The 14,010-nt window shown below is 29.7% G+C and overlaps 1 protein-coding gene across 6 annotated transcripts in view; it reads right to left on the bottom strand.

The window, feature by feature from the left end:
* Positions 1-14,010, bottom strand: part of LOC118192138 (cytosolic carboxypeptidase 1-like) — a 232,421-nt gene that overhangs the window by 56,376 nt on the left and 162,035 nt on the right. For all 6 annotated transcript variants that reach the window (XR_015040756.1, XM_085815375.1, XM_085815376.1 and 3 more), the window contains 5 exons: positions 13,651-13,878; positions 7,856-7,932; positions 7,648-7,749; positions 4,989-5,578; positions 3,584-3,715 (listed from right to left, as the gene is read on the bottom strand). Coding sequence is in view for 5 of the 6 variants with exons in the window: in XM_085815375.1 (XP_085671501.1) it covers positions 3,584-3,715; positions 4,989-5,578; positions 7,648-7,749; positions 7,856-7,932; positions 13,651-13,878 (1,129 nt within the window). In the remaining variant the exon portion in view is untranslated. The remainder of the gene's footprint in view (positions 1-3,583; positions 3,716-4,988; positions 5,579-7,647; positions 7,750-7,855; positions 7,933-13,650; positions 13,879-14,010) is intronic.

Raw genomic sequence — 14,010 nt, forward strand, 5'->3', positions numbered from 1 at the left:
GTTAAGACATAATCACCCTATGCATGTTAAGATCCTTAGTCAGTATCCGCTGACATGTGGCCTCTAATATACCAACTAATTCTGCTATTTGGTAAATTGTTTGAGTGTTGTTGCTTGTTTGCACGTACTGCCGCAGACACCTTTTCGGTGCGTGAAGTCATGGGACAGCCACAGCGTTCATAGTCTTCGGCGTTTTCCTTGCTTTCTCTGAAATGACAATGCCACTCAAAAGCCTGCATTCTCGATAATGTTTCCCTTCTGTACACATGCTTCACATTTCGAAAGTCTCCGTAGCATTCTTTCCCAAGCGAACACAAAATTTGATATTGATTCTCTTCTCAATTGAAGACATTTCTTTTTATTGCCGGTTACTAAATGCACTTATCTACAAAAAACTCTGTCACCGTGAGCTTTCGACCACATCATTTGGGACAAACCACTTTTAGAAAAGGCAGAGAACGTAGTAACACAAAAACGTACTCGTAATCGCACTATTGCAAAAAAAAATTTTACATCATAGACTCAGTCTAGGAACTTTTGAATCCTACAGTGTATGTACTGTACACAAGAAGTGTAATATTTCAAATTATGCATAATTAAACTTTTGTTTGATGCACGTTTTACTAAAATGTTTGATGCACACCAACATAATCTGCTAATTGTTTCAATTACTAAGCTGCTATTAATATGGATAATGAGCATATTACAATTTCTGGATTTTTGCATGATTCAAATAAAGTAAGTATTATTTAGTGATTTAATAAAATATTCCTTTAAAAACATATGAATTCATATAATCTATTTTTCAAAACTTATACATTTAAGAACACGACAAAAAATAACAAAAGAAACAAAAGTATTTGCTGAGAGTGTTACAGCATATGCATATATTTAATAAACTTCTTATTAATAATTAATTAATTGATAACTGATAAGTATATATTAAGCATACTTAAAATATATTATTGACTCATTAATTTGGCTTCAAAATTAGACAAAAAATGCAACTATAAATTGGCGTAGGTTTTGAATAAAAATCTGTTTCAAAGGTGATCAAACATAGGCCCATTTTCTTTAACAGCAAAACGTTTTTCCATATATGGTATAAAACACAATCATTGTATAAGGAAATTAATGGATACAGCACAGTGAAAATGAACACAGAGCCATTGATTAAGGAAAATAGTAATAAGAGGTAAAAAAGCTCCAAATTTTGAAAGAATTAAGAAGAAATGTTAATATTATTATAATTTTCACAGAACTAAAATCAAAATTGTACTTAAATGCCCAATTACGATTAGTTATCAAAGCTTTTCTCACTTCTCCTTTTCAACACAGTATTAATATTCCTTAATGCAAGATCTTAACACTCTTTTAGTTTTGGCCAATATATATCCAAACACATTGGAAAGATATACTAAAATTCTACATGACTTAAAATTAGAGATATGGCTAAGAATTAAAAATAAATCTTACAAATAGGTGAGAAAAGGAGCTCAAACTTATAGATAATCCAAGCAACTGTGTAGCTGACAGGAGGATGAAGGGATGACAATAAGGTTGATTTTGTTATATCTAATTACAGAATGTATTTTACGATAACAAAGGAGAATTTCAAAAAATGAATGAAATTTTTTAACGAGCGTAAATGAAAAATTTTAAAGCCTTTGCCATGTATTTTAAGAAATACTTCATTTTGAAAGAGCAAATAATTTACAAATCAATGATTACCCTTTGTTAACAACTCTGGTCATACACTTGTTGTCACCCACCACAACAATTTTACGATTCTAATCACCTATCTGAACAGACTACATCTGTGGTTCTCATGGAACTTTTAGCAACCATTATTTTGGTAACCTGAGTAGAATATCATTCCCATCTTATTTTAATAAATCAACCTACTAGAGTGATAACATATGAAAAGCTGACTAAATTTTATTTTAAACATACAACAAATAATTACTTCCCTTCACCTTTTTTAAACATTTAATAAGTGGTTCTTTAAAATGATCCCAAAATGCCCAATGAACAGCAGTAAGACCAGAATAGTTATTATTATTATTATTATTTTTATTTATTTATTTATTATTATTTTTTTTAAAGTTGGGAGGAACTAACGAGATATATACAACAAAGAATCAACTTTTGCAAGCATCAATTTAATGAGGAGGAAGAAAGTTCAATAACGCTTGTGTCTATCAATTGGTGGAATAACTAGGATTTATAGCAAGAGAGACAAGGAGGATCTATTTAAAGAACTACTACTTGCTATGCTACAATTCAAAAATAACAAAAGAGAGACATAAAAGTGATTTTTGATTGGGTATTATCGAATTGGCGTTATTGAGTTGGTATTATCGAATGATTGGTATTATCAAATTTATATTATGAAAGTGAAGTTTTCGCTCTAAAACTTTCGTAGTGAAAAATTATTTCGTAGTTTCGCTTTCATAGTGAAAAATTATAAGCTATGATTACAACAATAAGCAATATTTTTTAAATTAACCATGACAAAAAGTGTTTTAAAAGGAAGAATAGATGATAAGAGCAAGATGAAAATTTTATATTTTGGGTTTAAGTTACATTCTATGTATTTATTTTAATATGACTGTGAACACAGGAATCCTTTCATAGCTCTTAATCAATTAAAAAGCAGCAAGACAATTATACCTGAAAAATCATGCTTTTTAATATTTCAGAATTGATTTACTCTTTTCATTTGTGTGTTAAGACATCATTATAAATGTTGTCCTTACTGGCCACATTACAAGAATTTAGGTAAAAAACTGTAGTAGATATTTTGTGGATAGGATATTTGCAGCATGGACCTAACAATAACACCTAACTATTAATATATAGTATGTTTATAAAGGACCTAGCTATGCTTTTTTACTCTTACTATTGAAAGGTGAACAATATATGTTACCGAAGAAATGAGTGCTACTTTTTAATTTTTTTTTGCCACATCTATTCATAAGTCTATCTGATACAGTATGGAAAATATAAGAACTTGATGTAACATGTAAGATATTAATATTATGTATGATGATCTAACCAATTTACCTTTTAGACTAATACCTTCATGTACATACCTCTCCCTTATAAATAAATATATACATACATACATAAACAGATTTACAGAAACGTAACAGACAGAGATTAGTTATCCTTTCATTAAAATTATTTTTAATAACTAAATTTAAGACTATATACTTATATTTTTAAATTTAAGTCTATATACTAAATTTAGACTATATACTTAATTTATATATTTTGCATAATATAATATAATTATGCAAAATATATAAATTTTTAAAAAATGTTATTAGAATATTTTTTAATCTTTCAAAGAGAGCTCTGCAGAGTTACAGTTTAGTTTGATAGCAATTAATCAAAACATATTTAATGAAGCTTTGTTTTAAAGGGTGTGGAATTTTTACTTTTATGTGAAAATATAAGTTACTAAAATTAAATATTTTCTTTAGTAATTAATAAACAGCAACATTTTCCTTTCTTTACAAAGTTTTTAACATTAAATTTTCAGCACAGTTAATTACATACATAATGGGGAAAAATTTACCTTTGCTCATCTTTATTATTCAAAGGTGCAGAAGTAGATGCATTGTCATTTAATATATTATCTAGACTATACACTTCATCAAATACGTAGTCACTCTCTGACATTTGTTCAGTATGTTTATGTACTTCTTGGCTACAAATGGAAAACATTTTTTTTTTTTTGTTAATTTAAAATGTTAGAAATATTGGTACAGTAAAAGGTAAAAGGAAAAAAAAATGTTTTTACTCATATAAAATTTTTACATAATTCAAAATTAAAATAACATTGCATCAAATGAACTTAAAGTTTTTTTTTAATATATCTACTTCTTTCTTATAAATATACAAATCTGAAGCTGTCAAAGAAAAACTAACAAGAGAAACTGAATTCATCAACTTCACAATAGCAAAAATTTAAATTTAAAAATACATTCATAAATATCAAGGCAGTTTTGGTACAATGTTTTACAAAGTAATTTGCATAACCACTTTGGATCACATTAGCTACAAACCATTAGCTGTTATACATTAGGTACAAAATAAAAATATATTCCAGACCATTTATTTAATCATTTAGGATCAGTGAAACTGAAAAAAGGGTCACATTATCAGAATTTTTCTTTATCTAATAATTTTATTCCAATCTAAGTGGATGTCCTTAAACCAGAATTTCAACATTTTGAAAAACACCAACACAGTGCCTTTTTTGTTAGAATTTTTACATAAAAATACGTTTGGATCTAAATTAAACAGACTAATTTAGATGCTATATATATATATATATATATATATATATATATATATATAAACCACTAAACTAAATTGTCTAAATAAAACTGTTTTTTAGACAAAATTAATTTTTAATTTTATATCTTATATTACACCAAAGTGAATAACAGTATTCTATCAATTCTTAAATGGATAAAACATTACAAAAAAAAAAAAAAAAAAAAAAAAAAAAAACACATATCTGCAGAGACTGAGATTATTGTAATTACTGCTCTTACTGAAACCACTCCAACGCCTGTACATTTAGCATCTTACTTTAACATAATATGTATATATAGCAACAATACCTATTCAATGATTTTTTTCATAGACTTATACACTTTTAATAATATAATATCAGATAATTCCAATTTGAAGTGGAAAATTTCAATAGTAATATGTAGCCTTCCTTTTTATTTATCTGCATATATCTTGACTAAATGCATTTTAAAAGTGGTCTGCAACTCATATAGTTGTTTCAAGTATTAAGTCAGATATTAAAAGTTTAAAAGTCTCTTAAAAGTCCATCATAAAATACCTTTGAATGCAGAAATTAGAAGAAATAAATCACAGTCACAAAAATATACTCTGCAAACAGTAAAACACAAATACCTAAAGCTTATAATGTATTAATTAATATTTATAATTTATGTTCTTACCGTATCAGCAAAGGATCAGGCTTTAACAATTTTGTGGTGGCTTCAGAAATGGATACACAACCTCTAACATCAGGATATGCCAGTTTCACAAAAGGAGAAATTGAAATTGTATTCACTGCTTGCTTTACATAGATATCAGACAAGCTTACAGTTTCAAGAAACTTCTGATTTTTTCGCTCTTCTCTTGCACTTTGTAACAGATGCATACGCTCTGATTCTGTTAAATGGAAATTTTTATCACAAACTATCTTTGAAGAAGCAATATCACTAGTATCACAAGTGCTATCCGTGTGATTAGGTCTTTTTGAAGTCTTAGTATTGATAGATTGACTAGCAGTAACAGATGTTAATGAAGTTGATTTAGTGACTTTTTCTCGCATGTAAATTGGTGCATCACTGGTAGGCTTACGTAGTTTACAAGAGGCATCTTTTCGTGTTGCTTGTACAGGAGGATACCTCTGAATGATCTTTGGAATTTGAGAATTCAACTTCAGATCTTTAAGTTCTATCACAGGAGATGAGATCAATTTATCACGCAAACTGTTCTTGAACATACCACTTTGAGCTTCATCACCAGATGCAAAGTGGGGCTGTAAGAATTTATGAAAGGCAAGAATTATGATAAAACACAAAGAAAGAAAATACAAAAAACTGAAGGTGGTTAATTGTATATTCTATTCTCAGCAAAATATTAAAAAGAAACAATTAAAGCATAAAAGTTAATCATGGTTATCCAAAGAACACATTTTCATTAAAAATTCTATAGAAGTTTGTTAAAAAAAATCTAGACTTTATAATTGCACTGAAATTACTTATTTATTAATATAACAGATTATTTGGGAGAAAAGTAAAAATTTACTATTCCTAATAAAAAAGAATGTAAAAATTTCAATTAAATAATGTTAAATTAAGAAAGACTAAACCCAATATTCATAATTGTTTTTATAAAGCTTTCTTTGCTACAAAAACAAATATAAATAATTGTGAAATATTTAATATTTGATATTTTCAGCAAGTACACATTTTTGTAAAGTTTTGTAACTAACTTTTTATTTATTTGTAATTTGGTTTTTATGTATTTTTGTAATGTTGTGTTTTGATTTTATTCACTTATTTAATTTATTTGTATAATAACTGAGAATTTTATCCAATTTCAAATTTATGGCCACTTACTGTGTAAGTATTTATTATGTCGCAGATCTTTTAATTCTAAAGCAACTGATGGTTGGATTCCAAGGATAATTCAAATAGAACCAGAGATGGTGATGAAAACCCTCATACCAGGCCTTGGAAATACATTGGATAAAGCTATAGGGTCAACATTTTTCGAAACTGAGAGAAATGCTTACCTTCCTTTTTGAGTAATCCTATAAACATGAGGCCATGAAAAGATGACAGTTAATTAGATGCTTAGGTAGTCCACAGTCCTGCAATAGGTTTGAGTTTCTTCTTTGGTACTTACTGCTTTAGACATCACTCTGTAAATGATTCTGGTAATATGCAGTATTCATCATGTGTAAAAGAAAATTTGCCTTATCTCTATTTTTCCTTTATGAAAAATATACAGCTATTTATCTTGTTGAAAAGCTGCTGCTTTACTCAGTAAAGTTACAAGTCCTGTGGTTCATCTGGCCCAGTTGTTTCAGATTTCTATTAATCACAGCAGCGACAATGCACATATGTATAAATAATTTAAAATATAGTATTCTGTAAGAATCTGTAAATGCTATAACTTATGTATTAAAAGATAACTGAAAAATCATTAATTCATGAAGGATATACAGTGACAATTTTGAGCTTTAGAAATAAAAGGGCAAAAAAGAACATAGCTCCTCATCAGACATAAAATCTACCACCTATAATTAGGTTATGTTTCGTTTCTAGCAAAAAATGCTTAACAAATTTTCCTTTAAACTATGATAAAAGCAAAAGGTGTAATGCAAAAAATTTTAAATAAATAAAAATTAAAATGCTAGAAAAAATTAAAAGAGCAGTAAGAAATGAAGATAATTTTTTTTAAATTATTTTTTACAGAACTTTTTTTAATTATTCTTCACTTAATTATCAAGCAATAATCTGTTTGGATACGACTTTAAACTAATTATACAAAATTGGAAGCTAAATCAATTTTTTTTTTCTTTTTTAGAACTTGGTAACTTGAAGAGCATTATGGTAACTTCATTAGCCATCATAAATTTGGACTCAAAGAAATAGCAAAACTGCTCAACTTCTCTAAAATCTTTTTTGAATTAGGGTTTTACTTGTTTGAACAATTTTTGGTCTTTGCACAAAATTGGTTCTAAATTTCTTACTTTATGCATTTACCGATATTTTTTCGCAGCTTAATGCACGAAAATGCTAGCTAAATTATATTATGTGATTTTAAAAAATTGTAATTACATATATATTAGAACTACATATTTAAGAAATTTATAGTATAGATGAAGGCATACATTTGTGCATTCAGCATAATAAAGTTTAATACTCTTACATGTAAAGTTACTCACCTGAAACTAAGTAAAAGAAATAGAAGATTAAAGTATAAAAATAAATTTCTATTTTATGGTTGAAATTATATACATCGAATTTAAACAGAAAAATCTAAATAATTACAAGCACTAATATTTGATAACTACTTTAAACATAAAATAAGATCAACCTTCACATGCTGCTGTTCATTCAGTTCGTTAAAAAATACAGCAAACTGCTCAATGCATTCATTATAAGGTGTTTCAATATGACCAGCTAATGGCTGCATTTCCTAAAAAATTAAAATATCTTTAATAATAACTTCACGAGAATACGTAAAGCTATCCATCATTAAGCTAACACACTTAAATATCAGAAATACAAAAATTTCATCATACATCTTCAGAATCTGTTCCACTTTCAGCTGAAGATAAAGTAGATGATGCTAAACTTAGTGTGTCATCATTTCTGCCATCTATAATTAACAGAGAAAACACAATACTTGAAGAAATATAAACTGTAGATTATAAGAAAGTTATGAAATATCTGAATTAAATTGCTTGCATGTACTTTAAAATAATCAACATACTTGTTTTAATTTAATTTAATAATTCTGATGGCTCCATCATTTTACATGCAGAATTTTATGCTATGCATATCAATGAATTCAATGGGTACATCAATTTAAACCATTAGTTCTGAGGCACGCATATGTGTGTATACATATAAAGACAAGACAGAAGAGGTGAAAACAACACACTAGTCTTTCTCTCTCTAAAACACTCATAGTTGTCACATAATATTATGAATATTATACATATGCAGTTATTTGAAAAGTGATAATTTTAAATATTACCTTTCAAACTGCTTATAGAAGATTGATACTTACAGATTACACAAACGGATACAATTCTATGAAATGTGGCATTTCTGCGAAAAAGTTTCATGCAAAATTTAATTTCATCTTACGAATCCAAATATGAATAATACATTCACATCATCAAATCTTATGCTGTTTTTCTCAACATAAGACAAATCCAAATTCTTGGAGTTTATGACAAATGTTTTAGAAAGTTAATAAAAATTTTCAAAAATTTAATTATTATAAATATAATTTAATTATTATAATTAGATTTTGTTAAATATCAGATGAATATTTTTTTAAGTGACTTATTTGAAGTACCAATAAAATTGCCCTTTCCCTCTTTTATTATGTTCATAAATTTAAAAACTAAAAGTTTCTAACTGATGCACCACAAGTTCTTATAAATTAGATCAAGTGCATAGGAACACTTGAAACCTTATATAAAAATTCCAAGTAACAGCTATTCCAGATAATATAAACAATTAAAAATAGCTCAGGAAGAACATATAGGTGAGCCAAAATTCTCAACATGCAAGGAATATCACAGATCAACAAAATTATTAACAAAGTCTAAAGCAACAAATCACCAAACAGTATGCTCAGTAACCTTATTCATCCAATGACATTGGCAAGAAATTGACAAATATCTCACATTTGGGCGGGGGGGGGGGAATTGCCACCAAAGTCAGAAGGCAGATTCTTGCCAATATCTGTAGTTCTACTATTTGAAAGAATAGCTACTACTCTACCCTAATAATCTTAACATCAATCAACTTAGAAGTAAGAATTTTACATAACAAGAACATGAATTAAACACATACCAACAAAATAAGTAGCCAAAAATTCAAGATTAAATAAAATGCACATTAAATAAATATAAAATTAACAAAAGCAAATATATAAACAACAAAAGCAAATACGAGGGTTGGAACTTTAATAGTGGCAACTATTTATTTACAATGAATACAAAAGTGATTCATGTCACCATGCTTTACAGTCCTTCAATATAGTCGCCAGCATTGTGTACAACCCGTTTCCAACGATGTGGAAGTCGCAGAATACCTGTAGCAGCACCTGTTTTGTTGATAGTTTGAATGGACTGGTCTACTGCCGCAAGAATCTCAGGAACAGTTTGGAAGCGAGTGCCACGAAGTGGTTCCTTCATCTTAGGAATTAAGTCATAGTCACAAGGGCTTAGATCTGGGGAGTATGGTATATGGTAAAGCCCTTCCCAGCCCCATCGTTTGAACAAATCGGTCACAGCTTGCGCTGCATGCAACCGAGCATTGTCATGCAAAATGAGAGGAGCGTTCTGCAGAAAGTGTCGCCGTTTTTTTCTCAAAGCTGGTCGGAGATTGTGCTCCAAAAATGAGCAGTAATACTGCGCAGTGACGGTCTGCTGTGGGGGAACGGTATGCGTTAGGATGACACCATCACAGTTGTACATGAGAATCACCATAACTTTCACATTGCTGGTGTTCTGATGAAATTTCGAACGTCGTGGTGACCAGTGATGACGCCATTCGTTTGATTGGGGTTTCAGTTCTGGCTGGTACGATCGAGCCCAAGTCTCACCCAGAGTAATGATACAGCATAAAAAAGCATCTCCTTCGCACTCATAGCGCTCCATGTGGGTTTGGGCAGCATCATATCGTAGCCAGTTCTGCATTTCCGTCAATTGACGTGGAACCCATCGTGAAGCAATTTTTCTCATGGACAGGCGTTCCTTCAGAATGTGCAGCGCACAGTCGTATGTGCTAATCCTGTTTGTCCGACCAGCTGACGAATCGTTTGGCGGCGATCACTGTCCGTTAGTGCAGCAACAGCTTGCACGTCTGCATCACTGACACTCGGACGACCTGGCCGAAGCATGTCTGCTACGTTTTGGCGTCTTCCATTGAATGCTTTCACCCATCTCGCTACGGTTCTGTAAGGCAATGCAGATTCCCCGCAAGCCTCTTGAAGCCCTTGATGACACTGTCGTGCTGTATGACCTCTGGCACATTCAATTTTTATCCAACATCGTTGTTCTTGTTTTGAAAACATCCTGACAACACTTACTTTAGACTGCGAGCTAATACAAGGATCCGTTCTTCGCGTCACTCTGCATGCGCGTGATGTAGGCAGGACGAGTCTTTTTGCTGAGAGGTAAGGTAGGTAGGTAGTTCACGTGTGGTATACGCGATATTATTTGGTTTTGTTGCGTAGCGTTTTTTCAGCTGTGCTGCCACTATTAAAGTTCCAACCCTCGTATATAACATATATAACAACGAAAACTAACTAAACAAAAGCAAATATATAACAACGAAAAAACACAAACACCAAATTACAAACAAATAGGACTTGCATAAATTACAAAGATCTTTGCACTTTTGTATAAACTTGCATAAATTACAAAGATCTTTGGACTTTTGTATAAACTTGCATAAATTACAAAGATCTTTGCACTATTGCACTTTGCACTATTGTATTATCAATATTAGAGGTATAAAAACAGGTTTGATTATAAGCATACTAAGTTTAAGTGGTTTAATTATAATATATCCTGCTTATTACTAAATTTTGAGAAATTCTGATATTGTTTCTACAAAATTTTCAAACATTTTAGGTTACATTCTTACAAAATAAGAAACAATCGTATTTTAAGATCAACAAAATTAACATATTCATCAACAATACATTCATTTCATGTTTCCTCCCCTCTTCCAGACAAAAAACAGAATGTAACCCAGTTTCTACGGATACATGCAGACCCTACTTTAATCATTAATAACAAACACAGCAATCAGTTTTGTAAAGCTGCAAGGAAAGATTTCTCACTAATTCACCAAGTGCAGAATAAAGACACTGAAAGGGCAGGATATTTCATTTTTTGAGGTGACAATCATTTTGCATGAGTACAAAAGTCTACTCAGAATATTAGAATCATAAACAAATGGAGGTTACATTTCAAAAATGCAAATGCAATTGATAGGTTGCAACAATGGTAATTAATTAATGAATGGTTATAAGAAATAATCGTTGACACCTAAAACCAAACAGCATGAAACAACAGCATCATCCTACCAGAAACTTCCACTTAAGTTAGGGGTTGGTCTGTATGATATTAGGAGTATTATTTTTCAGTTCCATGACAATGTTATTATAGCTGGAATCTACTTAATAGATTCCAGTCATACAAGGAATGTTTTTGATTATTTGCAATTTTTTATACTTTAATTATGCATTAACAGATTTATTTTTGAAAGATAATCCCAATTTATATTAAATGTAATTAACATTAAACTGATTTAACCCCTTAACGCATTTGCCCGTGTCTCACACGGGCGAAAGTTTCTGGCAAATTTGCACATGCCCGTGTCTCACACGGGTGCCCTTGTATCTCGCGTTATTTTTATTTCTAATGCTTGTCTGAGATCCGTTCCAGTAAAAATAAATAGGCTAGATTATAATTATACTTATTTGACATAGATGGCACCACTATTCAGCATTTTTCTTGTGTAAACCACGTGGCGCATTTTGATGATTAGCTATAAGTTTGCTAGGAATTCTTTGCTATAAAGTAGTCGTTTGGTGTGGAAAAGGTAATATATCCATTTTTATTACGTAAATATAATAAAAGTAAGCAGTTAACTGCAAATTATATTACTAAGTGTTTTTGTAATTTAAAAAAAGTTATCTGATAATGAGCGACTCTGACGATGACAATTTTGAATATGCCAATTTATCAGACAGTTTCAGCGATGAGAGTGATGATTTCTTGAGTGATGGAAGTGAATCGGAAGATAATGACAACGAGATTTTGGATATAGCAAGGAATTGGTATCAAATTAGTATAAATCAACCAAACGTTGCACCACCGAGATTTCGATTTGAAGCTAACCCTGGCTGTTATGCATATATATGATTATGCATGAATATGATTATGCAAGAAAAAAAATAGGTGATTTTTTGACCGAAAATTAGAAATTAATGTGTGCCTTATGGGGTTAATACACATTCAGTAAAAGGTCAAAGTTTTCCTTAATTTCTCTGGATTTAGGATTCTATACGAAACAATGCAGACTAACTCTATATAATCGATAAATAAAATGAAAGATTACAAATTGTCCATTCTATTTGCTTGAATAAATATACCAATATCATACCAATGTTCTATCATGTAAAATAACATTATTATTTGATGAAAAGAAGTAGCAACATTGTACACTTAGATCTTTTCAGCATGTGAGTTTACAATGTATCACAAATAATCAAATTAGCATACCAATAATAAGGGATTTCTAATTCTGAAAATTGCCTTCTAATTTTATTCAAACGGCCTACTCCTCCCACAGTTTTATTTTGAATGACTTGTAATTATATTGTTTGTCCTTTCTGTATAATCTATATTCAAAAGATATTTTACTTGCAACTATAAAAACATTTAAAACTAATGAAACATTTATTTTTTCACAAGATGTTACACAGGCATCCAAAAAATCAACAATACAATTGCCATTGTACAGGATCATAATTCATTTAATTTAATGCATGAAAATACTAAACCAAATTTTTTTGTAATACTTAAAAATTTCATATTTTTATAGCAAAAATACTTCTCAAATTCAAAGAAGCTACATCCATTTTTGAAAGACACTTTCAGTAAGCACATTTTTACTGACACTAAACATCACTTCTAAACAAAGTACATAACACTAAAAAAATAGTTAATGTGAATTAATAGACAAATCTAAAGTTGCAATGAAAATGCTTTTATATTTTATACAATAAATATCATACAAAAGCAGAATTAAAAAAAAAAAAAAAAAAAAAAAAAAAAAAAAAAAAAAAAACCCTAATAAGACCAACTTATTTTATTCTCAATAAACAAGCTCAAACTCAAGACCACCTCAATCAAATATTTTTAATCACTTGGACGTTCATGTCCAACTATGGGAGAAAAATATTCATTCACAGTATTCAAACACATCTTGATATGTTTGAATGAAAAATTTTAAATATGAGAATTTATACAATCTCTTCAAGAGCAATAAGTGTCTGGAATTTCACAATGTAGACAGACTCACCAGAAAAATAACATCATAACAGTAATCCTATCTAAGTAAATTTCAGATAATTATTCTTCATCAAGTAAGCTTGTAACAGTTTAATATTTTAAAAAATTAGGCCACATACCTTAATTAAAATTCTGAGAACAATATTTGCATTAGATACAACTATCAGTTTATTTTTAATCTACATATAAAATTTTCAGCATTTAAAAAAAATAACATTTCTCATACAGTATAATTTTGAAATTAATCTATTTGAACTCACAATACTAACCTGAGCTGTCAGATTCATTAAAGCAAAAGCTTTCAGTAAAAGTGAAAACAATGGGATTGTTTAACTTCCTAACAGGCAAAGGGCGAGGAGGTAAACATCTTTGTACCACACTGCTCACCAGAGATATCAAACAATTATATCGATTACCGGGAATTTCAAGTAATGTTCGCCCCCACACCAAGAGAGATGGAATCATTCCAGCTGCAAGCAACTTCTCACGACCAATTTCTATAACATAATAACAGAACTATGTTAAAACAAATCATAGCTTTGCAGCATTTCAGTCAAGTCTACTATTCAGATAATTTTATAAATCTTAAAATTTAAACTGATTTAATTTAACTGATTAATAAACATAAA

This window comes from Stegodyphus dumicola, chromosome 4 (assembly GCF_044657685.1).
Source record: "Stegodyphus dumicola isolate Sdum_Otavi_A_Nest chromosome 4, ASM4465768v1".
NCBI classification, from domain to species: Eukaryota; Metazoa; Arthropoda; class Arachnida; order Araneae; family Eresidae; genus Stegodyphus; species Stegodyphus dumicola.